This window comes from Ptiloglossa arizonensis, chromosome 3, assembly GCF_051014685.1.
Source record: "Ptiloglossa arizonensis isolate GNS036 chromosome 3, iyPtiAriz1_principal, whole genome shotgun sequence".
NCBI lineage: Eukaryota > Metazoa > Arthropoda > Insecta > Hymenoptera > Colletidae > Ptiloglossa > Ptiloglossa arizonensis.
In genome coordinates, this window is record NC_135050.1 from 27,871,311 (window position 1) to 27,891,950 (window position 20,640).

Genomic DNA, 20,640 nt, shown 5'->3' on the forward strand with positions numbered 1-20,640 from the left:
TCGAGATACGAACGCGAGACATCGCGTTCGACGATCCGCGATCGTTTCGAGCAATTTTGTTCCTCTCTCGCGGACGATCGTAGGTGTCGGGCGTGAATTTTCGCCTCCCGATCATCGATGCAAAAGAGATCGAGGGATAAAAAGGAAGAGCGCGATGCATTATGCAACGCGCGTCCACCGTGGCTAACGTCGATTCGCGCACATAACTTCGATCACAATTAGTCAAACATCCTGGAGGTCTCCGCGCAACACATTCCCACAGGTACTTTCGGGCTGACGCAGCCCCTGTACCGCAGCGATGCATTAACGTCTCTCTAGCTGTCTCTATCTTTATCTCTCTCTCTCTCTCTCCGCCCGTTGGTTACGCGCATGTACGAAGCGTCGAGACGGTGCCAGGAAAACGCGACGCATCCGACAACGACGACGCGAACCTGCTTACACCACCGTGTTTCTAAAACAAGCGGGCAGATTCGTCCGTGATATCGACCCGATGCGACTCGTCCGCGAATTTGAACCGCCCTTTGCGGCAACCGTGCCTCGAAGATTAAAGGCTAGCTAGCTCGCGCTCGGAGCTGTCTCGTTCCTGAAAATTGAGGGTACAAGTAATTTCGAGGAAACGAAATCGTTCGCGATTTCGACGCCCGAATCCGAGATTCTTCGCGAAAACTCGGAGAAGTTTCGAACCGACGCGCCTACTCCGTTAGGTGCTCATCCTACTCGACGACTGCACCGTAGAAGATCGGGTCCAAGAGTCTTCGATCGTACCTCACCGTTTCGCTGTCATTCTTGCAACGACGATCCATCTACACAGTATCTACGTGCCCGATAAAGACTTTCGATAGTAACGACTCGACTCGTTCAATTTCGAAGAACTGGAAACATCGCTCGAGCTCGAGTTATCGCTGCGTGTAGAATATTTGCATTTTGGTTTACGAGAACTGTCGCGCAAGATACTCGGAAGAGTCCGTTACTGAACTACGAAGAAGAAAAAAGAATTTGTTTAAATATTCAAATCCGACGAGGCGCCCGCTTCGTTGAGTGAGCATTCTACTCTACAGCGACACCGTGACAGGTTGGGTGGGGAAGCCTCTGACTCGCCATCGTACCATTATTCTTCGTACACGCGCGACGAAGACTCGCGATAACAACGACGCGAGTAATTTACCTTCGGAGAACTGGAAACGTTGCTCGCGATCGAACGATCGTTGCGCGATGAGTATTCGCGTTTCGATTTAGGAGAACCGTCACGGGCGACGCTCGCGGTCGGTCATTGTTCTCGAATTAAAATCGGGAAACGCATTATCGTTGTCGAAGTACTGGGAAAAGATACAAATCCGACGACACGATTGTCCTCTTCGTTAAGGTCGGTAGTTACCAACATCCTACTCCGCTGCGACAAAAGGCACCGCGTTGGGTTCGGTTGTAAAGCAGACTGGTGCCCGTATCTCGTCGTTGCAACGTTATTCCCGTTGTGTATAACGTGTACCTGTGCGCGCGACGAAGAAGCGTAATGGTAATAATAATAAACGTGGAAGACAAAGCGGGTCAACACCTGATTATTATTACCGCAATGCCAGTCTGCGAAGGTTATCCGCGACATCCAGCTCTCGTAAACCGGAATATAAATATTCTCCGCCCGATGAGTACCTCGTGAACATCGTGAGCAAGGATCGCGATGAAATTCTAAACATCTTTCCGGGTCCTTGCTCGCGCTCTACGACGATAACGACGCGAGTTCCTCGATTTCGAGAAACCGGAAAGATTTTTGGAATCTCATCCTCGATGATAACAACGATAATAAGAATTACTCGATTTCGAGAGAAGCCGGGAACGATGTTCACGGCACGGATCATCCTCGCCGGAGGATATTTATATTTTAGTTTACGGAATTGGACGTCACGAGCGATACGTAAGTAAGTAACGTCTACGTCCCGACACTTACCGGGATCGTAATCGGGACTTTTGTTCGTCGAACGACCGCCGATAAAGCTGTTCGGTGGAAACCACCGTTCACGAGGTGTCTTCCAAGATTTGCTTCCGAACTCGGAGATGCATCGGCTCGCATTATTGAAATTCGGAGAAAAATAAATTCCAAGGGGAAGATCGACGATCGTTGGCTATGCCTTATTCATCGAGGTTAAAAGTCGTACACGCCTCTAGCCCGCGGCGACGAAAGACAATACCGGTCCTTTCGTTCCGAGAAACCGACCAGACGTTTCGATCGTCGATCACCCTTTATTCGCGACGCAGTCTACCACCGAGGAATATCTCGGTTCTGATTCACGAGAACCGGATGATGGATGGTACGAGCTAGCGTGCCGTGTCCAATAGACGTCGAGGCACGAATAACGATCGAATATTCGCCCGTTTCGTTCTATTCCCGGAATCTTTGGACCCGAGACTCGAAACGGGCGAAAGGTAAAGGGTAACGCTCGGTGGAGAGGTCGCTCCGATTCGAGAACGCGAGCGTACTCGACGATTCTCGAAATTTTCGCGAGATTTCCAGCCTCGTGAAACGACTCTGCTCGCGGAAAGATCGTTTCGTGTCGTGCGTTCTCGTACCCAGAGCTCGCGGTGCCCGCGCGATGGCTCGAACGCGACGTTCGATTGTGTTTCGTTCGGAATCGGCGCGGATGTAAATAACGGCTAACCGTTCTCATCGTACACAGTGACTTCCTCCGGGCCGTAATCGTCGGTACTCCTATTTGAAATTATGATCTGCCCAATGTAAACAAACCATCGCGATAAGTCCCGACGGCGGAGGTTTTAATTTCAGCTAATCGCTATTTACCGCGTCATTGTCGGGCCGTAATAGGCCGTATAAAAGATAGTCACGGGGATAATTTGCGGGCAAACATTATCACGGCGACGACAGGTGTAGTTGGCCGTATACATGTCCTTCTTGCATGCGCAACCAACATAAACGAACAGGGTACGCGGGCACGGTAACACGTGCTACCGGCACCAGGATTCGAGCGAACGACCCGAACGACCCGTGTCCTTGACTTTTCTCCGACACACTTCGCGCCACATGGGCCGGGGAACGCATCTCCTCGGTGGACACTTTTTTCCTTTTACGTCGCAATGAATCCGCGACGAGCGTCGTCCGACGAAAGAGAAGACGACGATCGACCGACCGAGTCATCGACGCCACCGGTTCCCCGAACGAGAAATAGGCGCGCGAATTAGTACCGAAGCGACTCGCGGGACGAAATTGTAAGTAAAGTTTCACGACGCCCGGCGCTTTTATCGTCGAACCGCTCGCCTCCCGTCGGTGAACTCCGAACTTTTACGGGGGAATCTTCGGGGTCCGCGAGCGGACCGAAAAACTCGTTTCTTCGCCGCGATCGAACGTCGCTTTCTCGACCTTCGATCGCGCCGAGTCGAATAATTTACCCGGCTCTTGCACCCGAACGGCGAGCAAACGGGACGCCCCGAAGCTGACCGCCATCTTGCGGAGATCACTGCGCTCGATAATCTCCGCTTCGAACAACGAATCTCTGTTTCGAACGTGGAAACGGAGCCTTTTGCCGCGAACTCGGACACGATCTCGGAAATTCGAGCACCGTTCGTCGAACGAGGAGTTCCCGAACGAAACTCGCTTCCACCGCGCTCGAAAATATGGCTGCCATATGCGCCGCGACACGCTTGGGAACGTCCCTTGCTCGCTCGAGACCCCGGTGGTTTTCTACGCCACTCGGACCGTTTCGAACCGACGATCCTCTTCCGCCGAGATTTATACGCGCGACTCGCGCGTCACGGACCGGCTAGATTTTTAACACTTTCAAGGACACCTAGCCCGTTCCAATTACGTCCCGAGTCGTCAACCGTCGCCCGGAACGTAAATGGGACGACGCAACCGGTTCCTAGTGGTAAATTATACGGGACCGCGTTCGGTGTTTCGGGTCTACGCGACTCCGTTCTATCGTCGACGATAATCGGCTTACAGGTGTCGACGGTTACGCGCGTCTACGGTGCTTCGGATCGATACGGAAGGATCGAGCCGAGATTTTCGTTTCGGGTTTTCGAACCGCGTGGGAACTGTCCCTTAATTGCGGTTCATACGCGTCGAAACAGGTTCCGTGGAAATTGACGAGTAATTTTCGTAAACGTCGACTCTTCGGCGCGAACGGTAGACGAGATCGCAACGATCGCGACTACCGATTCGTGGCAAGAATACTCGAAACGATCCGTGAGCGATCGAAAACGGTTTCGACGAAGTTTATCCGACAATCGTAGAGAGTAGAAAAACGCTCTCGCGGAGTTTACAGTATCGTTCGCGGTTTTCTCTCTCGAAAGGAGCGTTCTATTTTAAAACGCGTTCGATATTTAACGAAAATTCTTTCGAGCGTTGTTCAGCGTCGAAACTGTTTTCGTTGCGTGCGCGTACGCGGAATAACTCGGAGGTTAGGTACGGAGGCAATCTTCCGTGGCGAGTTGTTCCTTCTACGGCGATAAAGACGTCTAACGGTAATAACGATCAATTATCGCGAATACGAAAATTACGCGATCGGGGTATTCGAAACCTGTTTCGAAACGAAACGGTCCAATTAGCGGATAGGTCTGCACCGTTACGAGAAATTGTAAGAAACTGGTAAACGGTACGGCACGGATATCATTCGGTCCGTTCGAGGATCCGTCGATGTACGAGAGCAAAAAAAAAAAACAACCGTACGAGTAACCGTGACGTCGGAATATCAATGGGACGGACTGTACGCGTTGCAAAAGCTTGGTCCGTGGTCGGCGTCGGTCGCCGGGCGAGCGACAAACATGGCCGGCGAAAAATTCCGTTCCCCGTGCGACGGAGAGAGTGAAAACCACGCGCGGCGACTCGCGGTGTCGTCGCTGATCGAAATAAAGCGAAACAAACCTCGTCTCCAATATCGATGCTCGAAACGAAAAAAATTTCCAGGCGATAGGTTTCAGCTAACAGCAACGTCGCTAGCGACAACAAGATAATACTCACCGCACACGACTCTGTCGAAGGGGCTCATCCAATCTGCAAGTAAAAATAGAAAGAATCGTAATTAGCGAGAGTGTTCGTGGCGAATCGATCCGATACGGATATTATCGAGCTCTTTAACCCCGGGTCCGTGTAAACGCATGCACTTCGGATAAACTACCCCGCACGCAAACAATGCCGGTCCGAGAAACGATTCGAGAGAAAGAAAAATCGAGAGAACCCGGGGAGAGAGAGAGAGGGAGGCGGGGGATGGTCGCGTCGAAACTTATTCCAGCGGATACGCAATTAGAAAGTAGGAAATTCGCGGCAGCCCGACACGCAAAGCTCTCGCTGTAACTTCTCCGCCTAGAAGGGAGGATTAGACGAACGGATCGTGGAACGTTCGAGCGTAACGGGTGGCTTAATCCCTCGGCCCAGGCCCCCACCGCTCGCTCGGTTCGCTCGGTTCGCTCGGTTCGCTCGGTTCGCTCGGTTCGCTCGGTTCGCTCGGTTCGCTCGGCTCGCTCGCGGGCTTTCTCTCCCTCGATTAAACGCGACCGTCGCCGGATCAGGCCGACGTCGATCTCCGTAACCGGGGCGTCGCGCGACACGGAACGCTCGCACGGTTCACGTGTGCCGCGAGACCGCGCGTTACGGGAAGGAACTCGGACCGAGTGGAACCGGAACGCGACACCTCCGTTCCAATTAAACGTCCCGATCGCGGGGTTTCGCGTCGAGCATACGCGCAAGTGCCACCATTCGTCCCGATAAATCTCTCGCGGGCTCCGCGACTGGCCGCGACTGCCGTTCTCGTTCCCTTCGGCTCTCGGCTCGTAAAAGTTATTCTTACGCGCTCGTAAACCAGATAAGGAGTTTATTGAATCACGAATAGACGCTTCTCGCGGAACGTTCGGGCCCCGATAAGCGTCCAGCGGACGAAAAGGAGAGGGAAAAAAATAAAAAGAGAAAAAAAAAAGAACGGTCGTAGATACGGTCTCGTCCAATAAAAACGAACAACCGTGAAAAACCGGTCGCGACGTCGATCGGACGTTGATCGACGCGGCGGGCAACGCTCGACCAACGCGGAAAAATCACCGGTGGAAAACTAGCCGCGTAAACGAGCCGAATTCTTCCCTCGATCGCGCGGTGTCGTCTCTGCGTTCCCGCGGCCGCGGAAACCGCGCACCCGCGCGCCGAACGGAGAAGATGGACGACGAACCCGAGTTAGCGGTGAATTACAACGCGGGTCGAGGCAGTTTAGAGCGTGACTTACGGCGCGCGTTGGAACGCTAGAGCAACGCGCGTTATTCGCGGATACGAGCGCCGGCGAAAAACCGCGAAAGCTCGGCAGTTTAATGCGTTTATAGGCGCGTTACGGCGAGGCGTTGATAGCGGGAACGGTCCGCTCGGTAAATAATTTGCATACCGGACGATTACGGCTTCATCGTCGATCTATTCGATCGGCGCGGGATTCGTCGTCGAAGATATCGTCCTCGTCCTCCTCCTCGTCGTCGACGTCGTCGACGTCGTCGACGTCGCGGCGCCCAACGATTTCGAATCGCGTTGATTCCGCGTCGAGCATTCCGACGAAGCCAGCGCCGGGTGCAACGCGATATTTTAAGGCGGGCGTTCAGCGACGCTCGCGCGAGCTACGATCCGCGCGCGTACACCGACCGACGCGACGAGATCGTTACGATTTCGAGCGAATTATCGACCCGCGCGAAATCATTGCTCGACGATTATCGTTATTATCGTCCAGTCGACCGTTTCATCGTCGAAACACGCTCGTGGTGTTATCCGCGACTCGTGGGCGATTCCTCGAAATCAGGTGTGGGATTCTTCGGTGTAAGGAAGGGAACCAGACGGGAAAGATTTGATCGTTTTTATCCGAGTCTTTCGTCCGAGCATTTTTTACGTCGAATAAAAAAGAACGCGAGTTGTTTTCGTTGTTCGAAGAACACTTTGCCCGGTCCCGCGCGAGAGGACCCGTAAATTTCGGTTAAAAGAAACGTCACCTTTCCAACGTTGTTCCGTTACGATAAACAAGCGGCGTGTTTCTTTTTTTTTTTTTTAAGTCGTCATTGGTCGATGATCATCGATGCGCAAGATTCGCGACGTTAACGTTTCGACCTCGTAAGTGTATCTAAAAGAGAGTTCGTCAAAGGATCGGTTATTGTAAAAAGTTATCGCAATTGGAAACATATACCAGGTTATCCGATAAGTTTTGTCGTTCTCTCCGTTGTAAAAAAATATTATGACACTTCGACTTTGAACAACTGTAAATATACCGACTAGTCGACAGATCTACGCGAAACTTCACGCGCGTTCGTCGAACAGTAGTACCGTCTTTAGAAAAATAAAACAAAGAACCTAATAGCTTCATTTCTTATCGACAAAACTTATCGAGCAATCTGTTATTGCGCATTTTCATTCAATGTTCGTAAATCTTTTAAACACCGATAGCGCGTTCTCGCGGGATGCACCTTTGCCGATCGAAACGTTTTTTCGCAACAATTGAAACCGATTTCGAGAATAGATCTCGCGAATCGATTCGTGAATCGAAAGTACCGCAAAAGTGACAGGAATAGATTGGTAAATCTCCACGTTTACCGAGATCGAAAACGTCTTCATCGAGAAACGGGATCGCGGTCGTAGGTAGTCCGAGATAACGAAAAAAAAAGTTCCATTCCAGGCGGTTAAATATGTGAGAAAAGTGCGCGATTCGGAGGAGATAAGGAAATCGTTCTCTTATATTATTCTTTCGTTTCCGTTATGAATATTTATGTTATTTTCATCGTCGTTGTGAGCCGATAGTCGCGCCCAACGCGAGCAGACGTTGGAATTTTCGAGCTTCGAAATACTTTCGTCGAAGGCCAAAAGGGGACGAGAGATTAACGCGACGTATAGGAGACAATAATATTTTGCTTTCCTCGCTCGTACGTTTTATTATTGCACGTTGCAACAATACGTTTCAAAAGTCGACGAAACTATCGAAACCTCGGCACGATACGCCCGACGGTGGGAAAACGAGCTCTTTCGACTCGCACGGAGACGAAGATACATACGCAAATACGTTTCTCGAGGAATATGACCCTTCGCGGGCGGACATTTTGGAGCACGCGGCCGGAGATTATCGCGCATTTAAAATTTACTCCAACCGTTGTACAGAGTTTACATCTCGACTCGACTAACCGTTACGCGCGTACCTAGGAAATCAATTTTCTTTTTTTTCTTTTTTATCTTTTTTCTTTTTCATTTTATTCGCGGCGACGAGTTCGTCGAGACTTTACCGACGCGAGACCGAAACGGTAAAAGCGCGCGATGGAAAAGCGGTTCTACGCGATTTCCCCTATCGGCTGGAAGGAAAAAATATCGTCGATCCGTTCCTACCGTACGAGTTACCGGTGAATGTTTATTTTCCAGCGCCGACGATCGCGTTGCAACGAAATTCTTCCTCGGTGGAAACGGAACGGCTACGTTTTTACACGCGCATTTAAAATAGATTCGTATATTTTGGCACGTTAATTCCTCGTCCTTCGTTCGACTCCTCGGCCGCTTTGACGAACGGCGGAGAGATCTCTTCGAAGGCCGAAAAAATTCGAAGGAAATTCGTCCCGTGCCTCCGATATATTTGCGTCTCGAGACTCGGGCCCGATCTCGAAAAAAAACTTCCCGACGCGTACCGACTCGAGCCGAAACTTTCGCGTTTTTCGCGTTACCGATTGCGTTTTCGAGAGGATTCGAGTCGCGAACGGAGCCGTGGAAAAATCGCGTCGCACTTCTCGAAGTCGACGGATCGCGTCGCGCGACGAAAGTCCCGGTAAACGTCAGTGTGCCGGTGAATTTCGGGCACACGAGAATCGACCGAGTCTCCGGCGTGGAACTTCTCGAAGGTTCGATTTTCGAAACGAGCTTCGAAATTCTCGAGCATCGCGTTTGTCCCGCGCGCGGGTCGAACAAACGGTCCCACCCTCGTGAAAAAGTAATTCGTCTCTCGGTTCGCGGGGATCGAATTTGAAAAATCCTCGTAAACAGGTATCGCCGGTATTTCTCAACGCGGAGTGAGTCACGATCGAAACCGACGCGAGCACTCCGAACTGACCCGAATCGTCGAAAATACATATCGTCCCGGTTGCCGCGTACCTCGTCTCGTTCAATTAGACACGAATCGATCGGGTTTTCAATTTCCCATTTTTCTACCAAGGTTTTCACTTACCGAGCGCCGGCAAAAAAGTTTTAATTGCCTCCTCGCGCGCAGTTTCCCCGTCGAATAATGTAACTCGTTTATTCGAAAAGCAACGATCAAGAAATTGTTCTCCGCGATATTTAGTCGTAGGTATCGTATTACATATCATAATAACATGTTGGAAATTAAGAATTAATTAAGATACCAAGACCGATAGGGGGCGCATTATGCCACCGTCGATGTTTATAAAACAAGACGAGAATAGCCGGAGTGGATTAAAAAGACACAACGTTGGCCAGGACATGGTCGAGCGCGCGCATACCTCCGACGGACTTTCGAATTCAAATTTCTCGCCAACGGAACGAAATTTTCGTTTCCCGTTGTCGACTTACCGTGCCGTGAATCGAATTTCGGAGCTGGTTTGCGAATAAACCGAAATCGCGAGCAACGAGTCCTCTTCGCGATAGATGCAACCGTTTGGAGTAAACATGGCGACACGGAGCGATCTCGCGATTCGTTTTCGGCGTTCTAAGAGCGCGTAAAGAGAACTTTGACTCGCAAATCTTCTCGGTCCGTTTACACGACGCTCGAAATTTTCCAACAGCAACGAATCCTCTTCGCGATAAATGCAACCGTTTGGAGTAAACATGGCGACACGGAGCGATCTTCTCGCGATTTATTTTCGGCGTTGTGCAAGTGCGTAAAGAGAACTTTGACTCGCAAGCTCTGCTCGTTGCGTTCACACGACGCTCGAAATTTTCTAACCGCGGCAAATCCTCTCCGCGATGAATGGAAAAACGTAGCGACAAAGAGAGATCTTCCCGCGATTCGTTTTCGGGGTTGCGCGAGCGAGCGCGTAAAGAATACTTTGACTCGCAAGCCCTGCTCGTTGCGTTTATCCGACGCTCGAAATTTCAAGCTTCCGAAGCAATCTCGTAGGAAAGGAAAAAGCTTCTCGGAACCCCGCGGAAGAAAAATCCTCGACGCTAACCGACTTGTTCGCGACAAAAACGACCCGGTCCGAGATCTCGACTGTGTACGCGCGGCGCTCGTTCTTTTTTTCCGCGAAGCCTCGAACAGCGCGCACCGAGCGTTTAATTCGACCGCGTTTGCACCGAGCGCGTCGAGTCTGTACAAAGTACGAGCGCGAGACGATAGTACGCGACGCGACGCGACGCGTTTCACGCTCCGCGTTATCCACCCCAATTCTGCTCTCCTTCGCGCGACGTTGATTTTACAATTTACATCGCGCTCCGTTTGTTAAACCGCGCGTATCCGACATCCATTTAAACGAAGAAAAAGAAGAGAAGAAAAAGAAGAAAAACAATTCTACACGACGATAAATTTTTCTCCGCTCGCGAGCCACGAGCGAGGCTAACCTTAATTCGGTCGTTTTTAAGATCCGCGGCGAGCGTTTACAGCGCTACAAAGACGTACAACGCCCGCGCTATTTCGGTCTCGACTCGATACACCGTAGTTTTTTACAACGCGCGTTCGATACGAATCGAGCTCGCGATTCGCGCGCGTTCAGCTAGCTCGTTGGAAACTGGTTGTCTCCGTTCCCACTGCCCCGAGAGTCCCGAATCGCGGGCGACGAAAAGCTTTCAGGAGTACCCCGATAAAACTGCACCGTTCGTCCTAAAAATTGTCAGGTACCTGCCCCTGTTCCCTCTCCCCTGCGGGGCAAAGCCAATTATTTTCGTTCTGTTTATTTTCGTTCTCGCGCGACGTCCGCCCGGAACCTTGAACGGAGCTTCTTTCGTTAAATCCTCGACAAAGAGAAACCAGAGAAAGAAAAAGAGAGAGAGAGAGAGAGAGAAAGATGGAAGATCCGCGCGAAATTTATCGTCGTTCGGACGCGACGTCGCGGTTAACAACGTTCCGCGGAAAAACAATGCGTACCCGGTGTATCGGTTCGTCTTTAAAAATACACGCGGAGAGCTTTTGACGTGCGCGCGTCACCGCGAGGAACGCCGCGACGACGGACCGTGTTGTCGCCTTGTTTCGCCGCGAATACAACCGAGTAAAACCCCGTCGGCACTTTGTTCGCGCTAACGCGATCGCGGACAAAGGCTCTCTCTCTCTTAGAACCGAGACGTTTCGTCGAGGAACGCATTGTGCGAAACACGGAGAAACCGTCCGCGGAAAAGAAGAACGATTCCAGGGGTCCCTCTCCGGTTCGTCAGCCGCGTTCAGCGTTCTCGAGTACGGCGATCGTTCCGCTAGAACGGCGACCAGACCGGGGAACCATTCTCGAATAGCGACGGACGAAAGTAAACCCTGGAAACGGTCCTCGGGCAAACGGTAACCCGTATTTCGTTTTGCTTCCGTCCAGATGCGGACATTGTCGGCGGAGACTGTTCGCCAATGGCGTCGAAGTCACTGGACAGTGTTCGTGGACAGTGTTCGTAGATTCGTTCGTTACTTTCAACGAGAGTCTTCGATTACCGACGATTTAAACGCGAACGCGTGGATTAATACACGGTGCGTCCACAAAGTTTCAGGACCGATTCTTTCTTTGCAAACTATTCGAAACGACCATCGTCGTTGCCATCGATCGTGTAAATTCGACGCGCGCAAAGTTTCGAGCGTGTAATCGCGCTGGATCGTAAATAGCGAATCGTCGAACGCAACATCGCGACACGGTGTCGTCACGGATTCGAGACACGGTTAACGTCGCGCGACATTCTTCTGGCAACGCGATCGTTGTCGAAGAACGTTTCGCGAAGCGTCACGATCCTCGAGCGTTCCTCTAGCTCGCCGAATTTCGTAATCGCGGACCGTTTCCCGTTTTCCGAGTCGAATTCTCGCTCCGAGAGACTCGGATCGGTGCAACGCGCGCCAGAGTCCCGGCGTGTACGATTTCTACGAAGGAATTCGGAAGCTTTACCAGCGCGAGTCGGTTGCACGGATCCGAGATATCGCGGAGGAAATCGAGAAGCAACCGAGAGTCGATTTCTCGAGGGTTCGATGTTTGGTTAATTCGGTAGGGAAACTTTGCAGTTACGTACTCCGTTCGTAGGCGTTTATCGCGCGCAGTGGTCGCCGTTCGCGGCGAAACGATTCGATCGAGATGTTCGGAAGTCGTTCGACGAGTCGAGGATTTTTCTACGAGCGTGGACGAGCATCGCGATGAGCGCGGAGACGGAATCGCGCGCGAAGACGAGACGATCGCGATCGCGAGAACGCGTCTCCGTCCGCGGGTAAATTCTCGCGCGGTTCGCGAGCACGTCGTTCCGTCCCGCTCGTAACGAATTCGAGGAGCGCGAGAATAATTACACGCGGGCGTTAAACGCTCGCCTATCGGTATCTACGCCGGTATCGATATCGCAATTATTAACCTTAGAAACCGTGTAACGCGGGAGAGGGGTGGGGGTAAAGTTGCGTTCGAAGCGAGCCTCTACCGACGCACGCTCCGTTTTTACCGATCGACGTTCGCAATATTAATTAAGGTGTTACGATTAACAGACCGCGGCGCAAATTACGCCGGTACGTCGCCGATAAGAGAAACGCCGCGGCGAGATCCTCCGATGAATCTTTATAGTCACGGCCGGTAAGTGAACTAATCTGTTTATCCGTAAAAAGAAACACGGCTTATTATTAATGCCCCGGTTGTAATTGGCTCGACGCGTACGCGTTAGAGGCGAAGGAACGGGGCCCCCTCCCCGGGTCCTTTTTGCGCGTTTTAACAATGTCCCCCCTCGGTGGTACCGCGACGGTCCCCTTCCCCCTTCCTCCCGCTCCATCGGTGGAAAGAAGTTTACAAACACGCGTAGCGTAGGTCAGGTTCGATCCGCTTCGCGGGATCCGAGGGTCGGAGACACGGGACCGAAATCCGTCGGAGAGGAGTCTTTCGTCGCTCCGCGCGTTTTCGACCGCTTCGAGGACGCTCGAGCGCGATGGTACGCGTACCAAACCGGAGGGAACTCGAACGAGAGCCGCGATAAAATCGAACCTCGATACCGGAGCGGCCGCGGACCGTAAATTCGCGGACGGACCGTAATTCGAGCCTCGGTCGATTCAGCGGTCGGAAACGCGGCAGGAATCTAGCGGAAAACCGAACGAGCCCATTGTTTTTCGATCGTCGAGAACAACGCGCGAGAGTACCGACGACAGCGATCCCGATAACGTCGACTCTGTTATCGATTTCACCCTTCGCGGCGGACAATTTAGCGCTATATTAAAACGCCGACGACGGCTCGCGATCGTCGGATCCATCTCCTCGGCTCCGATCGGTCGTCCCGCGTCTTCCGCGACCGAATCGAAAACCGGATGGACGTACGAGGCTGGAGATCGATCTCGGACGGTGGAGCGTGGAAAAGTCGGAGGTATCGCGTTCGAAGATCCGTCGAAAGCGGGAATGGGAACAGGCGTATTTCCAACCGCGATAAACGGAGCTTTACGGGGACGGAGGATTTCTCGATGCCGCTTGGACGGCTCGCGAATTTCCTCACCGAACCGAAATACGTTTCGATCGGCGAGGCGCGTTCTCCACGGCCGGGAGAACTCGGAAAAGTGGTTTTTTCCGATCGTGGACCTCGCGCGGGGCAGTCGAACGTTCGAGGGAAGAATCGGAGAGAAGGCCCCGTTGGGAAGTGTACTCGTGCGATCGTCGACGAGGCGTTCTCTCCGTTGGTCGCTAGGTTCGGTATCGGTGGTAGATAAATATCGTGGACTCACCGGTGATGGACATCCACGGGTACCGCGGTATGTCCGAGATGCCGGGCTGTCCGGTGGTGGGTTGTTGGCAGGAGGTCAAGGGATCGACGACGGCCGATGCGGCGGCGGCCTGATGATAGAACTGCGCGGCTGCGGCCATGGACGCGGAGGCCGCGGATACGGCGGAGGATGCGGAGGCGGAGGATACCAGGCTGCCCGGTGTAGCGCCGTTCTGATGATGATGGCTGAGGGTGTAGTTGACCATCGGGTCGGCGGATGTCGGTGCGACGTTCCCGGTGAGGCTCGCGGTGTAACGGCACGATTTGTCGCCGGCGGTTGCGGCGTCGACGGCCGCGGCCGCGGCCAACGCGGCGCTCGAGGCCGCGGTGGAACCGAACCCCGGCACCATGCTGGACGTGGCACCGAAGGCCGCCGCCGCGACCGCTTGCTGCTGCTGATGGTGATGATGCGCCGCCGCCGCCGATACGTACGGATACATGCTAGAGGTGGTGCGTGCCGCCGGTGATGTCGACGCGGAGCTTCCCGAGTGCTGGGGACTCGAGCCTGTCGGGCTCGGGGAGTTGTGCTGTTGCGCGTAATTCACTGCCGCGGCCGCGACCGCAGCCGCGGATAAACTGGACTCTAGACTGGCGGTGGCAGGGCTGCTGGTGCACGCCTGGATCGTGCCTGGGTTCGCGCTCGAGAACAACTGTTGATGATGGAACTGCTGATGGTACTTCGGTAGCATACTATCGATTATGAATTTCGAACTCATATCGGCTGTCCACCGGGTGCCGATCGCGATCGCGTAGCCCCCGATGCCCGAAGACACGCCCGGACACGGTACACCGGATCGAGAGCGTCTCAACACCGAGACCGGGCCGCTGCCGAGTCCGCCGGCCGCTGATCGCGACGCTGATCCTGGCGTTGCTTCATCCTCTTCTTCGACGCGCACTCACCGAGCTCCAACGACCCACCCGTACCTCCTTTCCGCGAACGAGAAGAGGATCGCACCGATTCGAACGCGTTTCGCGCGGTTTTTCCACGGGTTTCGCGCCTTTTACCACCGGAGACTCCGGTTTTTCCTCCTCTCGGCGTCCTCCTCCACCCGGCGAACGATGTCTCTTTTCCCTTTCGTTATCCGTTTACCTTCGACCCCCACTTTTCGTATCGCCACTTACGCAACTTTGCACATTATCACAGAAGAACAGCGACGTACGCGAAGCGAATCGCGCGCGGTTGCGCGGGTGCGCGGTCGCGCGGTCGCGCGGTCGTTGGGTCGCGGCACAGAGACAAGAAAGGTGTTTCCTTTCGGTGGTGATCGACGGCGACGACGAGAGCGACGGTGACGGTGACGGAGACGGTGACGGCGACGGCGACGGCGACTGGTCTCTCGATCGTCCCGTTCGGAGGAGGGTCGCGCGAGTTCCTCGAGGGTAATTACGATTCCTTCCACATCGGGGCGACGGATCGGCGATAAAGCAGCGGGTCCGTTGGGTTCCGTTCCGTTGGGTTCCGTTCGGTTCGTTCGGTCGGTCGTCGTCGTCGTCGGGGCCCACCCAGCCGATCCAACGCAGCGGTCCCGAGCGAAGGAAATTGGGCTGCGACGGCGAACGAGGCGACGGCACGAGGAGAGAGAAGAGAAGAGAAGAGCGTGGCCCCTGTCAGGTGTTAGAAGCCGTTTCTTGCGTACTTCTCGGATAGTCGACGAATCCTTTATGGGCCATGCATGAAGGTACTATAGCCCCCTATCCCGAACGCCGCGTACTACAACCCACGGCCAGCTAAATGTAACCCCTTACAATAATGGCGCCGCTTGTCTCTCCGTTCCGTTCCCCCCTCCCTTCTACGATCCTCGAGCGCGCCGGGGTACCAGCTGGTAAACAGAGCCGACCAATCGCGCCGCTCCCTTATCCGCGGTGGACCAATCGCGCGCCGCCTAGGCGCGCCAAGATGAATGGCTCTCTCTCTCTTTCTCTCTCTCTCTCGGTCTCGGTCTCGGTCTCGCACGCCGACTCGGCTCGCCTCGCTCCGTGCTTCCAGCTCTCTCTCGTTTCTTTTCAGCCGCGGGCGCCTCTCGGTCCGCGCTCTCGCTCCGTCCGTGACCACGGTTTCTCTCCTCTCGGCGTTCTCTCTCCTCAGTGCGCTCCTGCCCGCCACGTTGCCTTATACCCGACCGCGCACCGCCTCGACTCGCCAGCCTTCGACCGGCCGACCGCGATGTATCTCTCTCTCGTCTTTTTCGTTCACCGAGCGCGCGCCGAGCACGGTGGTTTTTCGTGACTCGGCCTCTCGACGCGCGCGCCCTTTCTCTCCTCTTTCTCTTCTCTTTCTCTCCTCTTTCTCTACTTTTCCTCTTCTCTGCTCCTACCCTCGCCCGCTCGCTCACCTTTCCTTTGTTTTCGAACCCCTCCCCCTTTGGAGCTCTTTGGGCAGCTCGTAAACGCGCGGCAATTTTCCCCGGTTCGCGATTCCGTATCGATCTCTCTAATCGCGCCCGTAACTTCCGATTCTCGCGTCCGACGGTCTCGAATTTTCAATCTCTCTCTCTCTCTTTCTCTCCCTCTCTTTTTCTCTCTTTCGCTCTCTCTTTCTCTCCCTTTCTCTCTCTCTCTCTCTCTCTCTCTCTCTCTCTCTCTCTCTCTCTCTCTCTCGATCTTATTCCACCTTATCCTTCGTTCCTTTGTTTCGCGCGCTTACTCTCGTCGAGGAACTTTTCTTTCGAAACCATCACCACCTCCACCGACTCGGGCCTGCTACGTTTCGGAACACGGACCACCGTCTCTCGATCCTCGTCGCGCGTTCAAATTTCCGTTTCCCGATACACCGTTGCTCCGCCAGGAACCGCGAGCGTCTCCTCTCACCGGTTCCCGCGAGAAATAGCCAGCGAAACCGGCGCGTTTCGCCGGCGTGTCGTCCGCTCGACTCTTGGAAACCACTGAACTCGTCCCGCTCGGGACAACGCCGACATTCCTGCGTTACCGAGTAGTGGTGGCACACCGTACGCGACGGGGCAAAGAGAAGCGCCTCGAGTCGCCCTCGTCCGCGCCCGCGCCCGCGGATAGAAGGGGGGGCCGCCCGCGAGTAGCCCCGGCTACAGAGGAGGGGGTTCTCTCGCGCGCGCGAGGGTGCCAAACCCGCAGGGGCGGGAAAGGTTCACGGATACGCGCCTAAGAGCTGACTAGGCGCCGCGCCTAGCTTCTCCGCTCCGATCGCGACCAAGGAACCCTTTTCCTCCTCTTCTTCTTCTTCTTCTTCTTCTATTTCTTCCTTCTTCTTACTTCTTACTTCTTCTTCCACCTCGCGAATCTCGACTCTTTTCTCGAAAGAAGTCCCTCTCGTCGCGCACGACGTCTCGGTTTAAATATAACGCGCGGCTCCTCGTTTGTTTTCGATCGTTTGTGAAGCGGGCAAACGTCGTGCCGCTCCGCGCCGTGCCGCTCCGCGCCGCGCCGCGGGGTAAACGGCCGCCTCGCGTTGCGCGCGCGGGCCTCTCCTTTTTTTACGAGAACTTTAACGACCGGCGAGATCGAGATTTCGGGGTTCCCGATTAATTTTACGATTTATTCGCTACCGTTTCGGCCGATACCCGCCGCTTAAACGGTTAACGATCGATCGCCGGTCGGCGGAGGCCAGCGCGTCGGGTAACGCGAAGAACCGCGATCGGTTTATCACGGGCCGAGGTACTCACCTTGGACGACTCTCCTCTCCCCTTCTGAAACACAACGTAAACAAAGACCTCGTTAGCGGCCGAGTTTCGTGAGAACGGTTCTCGCGAACCGCGCGCAATTAACCGCGAGAAACTCGAAACCGCGTCCTCGACTACTCGTCGGGAGGCCCTCGATTCGGCGCCTACGATCGCGAATTATCCTTCGATTTTCCCCGTTCGCCACCCCCTACCCCACCCCTCCCCGAGACACCGACAGGCGTGGCCTCCGGCTCAGGTATCCTCGGAGACGAATGGCTCGAAACCGCTCGATTCTTCGAGACACTGCCCGTTTCGGTGATCTCGAACCCAAAGGGAACGAGAAATGCCTACGGGCTCGAGCCTTTGTTACCCGACCGGCTCGATGGATGCCCGCGATACGGATAAAAAACGACTCGAACGACGCTGGACGACGGTTGTACCCTTTCTTGTACGCGCGAGACGCGCGAACTCGTTTCGTCCGACGCGAGACCCTCGAACCGATTTGCGAACAGGAACACCAGGACGTACCAAGATACGAGCTGACGCGTTTCCCAGCCTCCGGGGAACGAGATTTACGGTATCGGGGACGCTCGGGGCAATTATTCCGTTTAAACGAAACGAAACGCGAGAGGAATTCCACGATACGCTCCTCTCGATACGACTCGTCTAACGTTTTCCAAGAGGAAACACCCGAAACTCTCCTCGCTCGTTGCAACGACTCCTCGCCTTGCACCTCGCGTCAGAAGTACCGAAAATTCCCGACTTCGTTGCTCCCGTGTTCGTTACCTTCCCTGCTCGCGAAATCGTTTCGATCCGAGACGAAAACGTGGATTTCAGCATCCACCTGTGCGTCTACTTCGTTCTCGGCAGCTCGGCTTTCAGGGATACTCGCGGAAAAAGACGACAAACGTCTCCGATCGGTCGTTCGATGGCCAATGACGCGTGGATAGCCGGTGCCGATCAATTTTTTACCACGGACTTCTTTTTATCGGATACGCGCGCATTTGTTCACCGAATGTACCGACACGGATCCTCCCGTGTACGTCCACGTTTACAGGAACGACGTACCATTTTCCCCGCGACGCGAAGACACGGTCGTTGTTTCGAAAAAAGTGTATCTTCTGGCGAGTTCACGGAAGCCGAGACACCAACGGTCGGTCCGTTACGGTCAAACGCTAATAAACGTTGTTACGAGCGGTCTCGATGTTTTTCGTTACAAAACCACCGATCGCCCTTCTCCGACTACTCGTAGTACGTTTCGAACGATACAAGTTTTATCGCGTTGCGTTCGATCCCGCGACCTGTGTTCAACGTACCGCCGAAAGTAGCTTCTCAACGTCTTTAACCTACCGACTCGAAGTTTTGCTTCTTTTCCTTTCGATTTTCGATCGGTCTTTAAATTACTCTTTTCCGTTCGTAGCGCTTGGAATCCGAACGTTCGAGCTTTCGGGAGCTACGTTCTCGGTGCATCTCAATTTCGGTGAAACGCATCTAGAAATACATACTATACACGCGCATCCTTAGGAATACTTGGAAAAGTATATGGTAATTCGTCGCACAAGTGTATCGTCGAGTACGCGAATAAAGCGATCCGCTCGTTGGACGATCATCGATCGATCGTTACCACCGTCCCAACGCGCACGGTTGCAACCGAAAGGCGTGCAACGACATTGTTGCACAAGTGCATTCGTCGAGTACGCGAATAAGACGATCGAGACGATTGGCGGTTCGTTGGACAATCATCGATCGTACACTCTGTGAACGCATCCAATTGCGATCGAAGATCGAATCTTAAAATTCCAAGTAACGACCTTGACGAGATCTTCGCTCGAGCTGTTCGTCCATATTGTAAATTTTACATGGGACCAAGTACGTGGACCGCGTTAGGCAAAATTAGCGATATTGTTGCACAAATGCACTACCGATCGTTACTCCGCGAGCGCATTTAATTACGATCAAAGATCGAATTCCAAAATTTCCAGTAACGACGTTGACGAGATCTCTGTTCGAGTTGTTCGTCCATATTGTAAATTTTACATCCGTCCAAGTACAAAATTAACGATATTGTTGCACAAATGCACCGTCGATCCGTGAGCGCATTCGATCGCGATCGAGGATCGAAAACCTCCCAAAAATTCCCAGCAACGACGTCGACGAGATCTCCGCTCGAGCTTTTCACCCGTATTGTAAATTGTAGATCGGCGCAAGTACGTGAACCGCGTTGGACGAAATTAGCGTAAATTGGCGCGCAAGGAAGTTGACCGCGTCGAGCTAGCCAGCGTTGTTCTTCTCCCGCGTACCTATCGAAACTTCGCTCGTCGAGGGCCCCGTGTAGGAGGGTCCGTTCCTCTGCCCATCGAAACTTTCCCGTATAGGAGGGTCCGGTAGGATTTACGATATCGAGGATCGGGCCCCCCGGCCGACCGACCGACCGACCCGACTCGAGCCGGCCAATTTTTGAACGCGCGTGAAAGCACGGCGGACGGACGCGCAGCTGACGTTGCGTCGATTCGGCGATAATTACGGGAGCGAACGACTCGGACCCCTCCGCGAAGCATGTCGTCGACGTAGCACCGAAATCCTCGCGGTCGACGAGACGACCGGTCCAATTACGCGAACGATCCTCGGACGCGGTGCGCGCACGGGAGGACCTTCTCCGCGGCTCGCGTATACCTGTCTCGAGCACCGCAGGGTGTAAATTGCCTAGGTGGACACGGTCAGCTGGACGGAGAAAGACGGAGAAAGACGGAGAAAGACGGAGAAAGACGGAGGAGCGGCCGTTGGTATGCGTGGACCACGGGAAAGATGCGCGGAGGATAAAGAGGCGGTCTGGTTCCGCTCGGGATCCTCGAGCCGCGCGTCCTGGAATTTCTCGAGCGAAGGTTCTCGTTACCGCGGGGCTATCCCGAGCGCGACAACCGCTGGTGGGGGGACGCGAAATTGGGCGGTGGTCCTGCCGGATCACCCCGAGATACCCGGGGGTGAGTCGGGGTGACGCCCTGCCGATCGGAACGGAGGCACCTGGCGCGCCATCTTCGAGGAGACCGAGAGAATTCCCGAACCACCGTCCGTTTGCTCGTACCGGCTCGATCCCGAACATTTACAGGGAGAGATCCTCCGCGCCGATACTCGCGATCGGGAACATCCAAGTCGTGCATTAGTCGC

The 20,640-nt window shown here is 54.1% G+C and overlaps 1 protein-coding gene across 4 annotated transcripts in view; it reads right to left on the reverse strand.

Annotated features, from left to right (window-relative positions):
• LOC143144455 (homeobox protein abdominal-A homolog) overlaps positions 1-20,640 on the reverse strand; it is a 326,022-nt gene that overhangs the window by 37,934 nt on the left and 267,448 nt on the right. For 3 of the 4 annotated variants that reach the window (XM_076306872.1, XM_076306873.1, XM_076306875.1), the window contains exons 4-6: positions 17,479-17,502; positions 13,809-14,496; positions 4,967-4,999 (exon numbers count right to left, since the gene is read on the reverse strand). In XM_076306872.1, coding sequence (XP_076162987.1) covers positions 4,967-4,999; positions 13,809-14,496; positions 17,479-17,502 — 745 coding nt within the window. Of the gene's footprint in view, positions 1-4,966; positions 5,000-13,808; positions 16,005-17,478; positions 17,503-20,640 lie in introns of those variants that run through there. The other variant, XM_076306874.1, reaches the window with a different exon arrangement.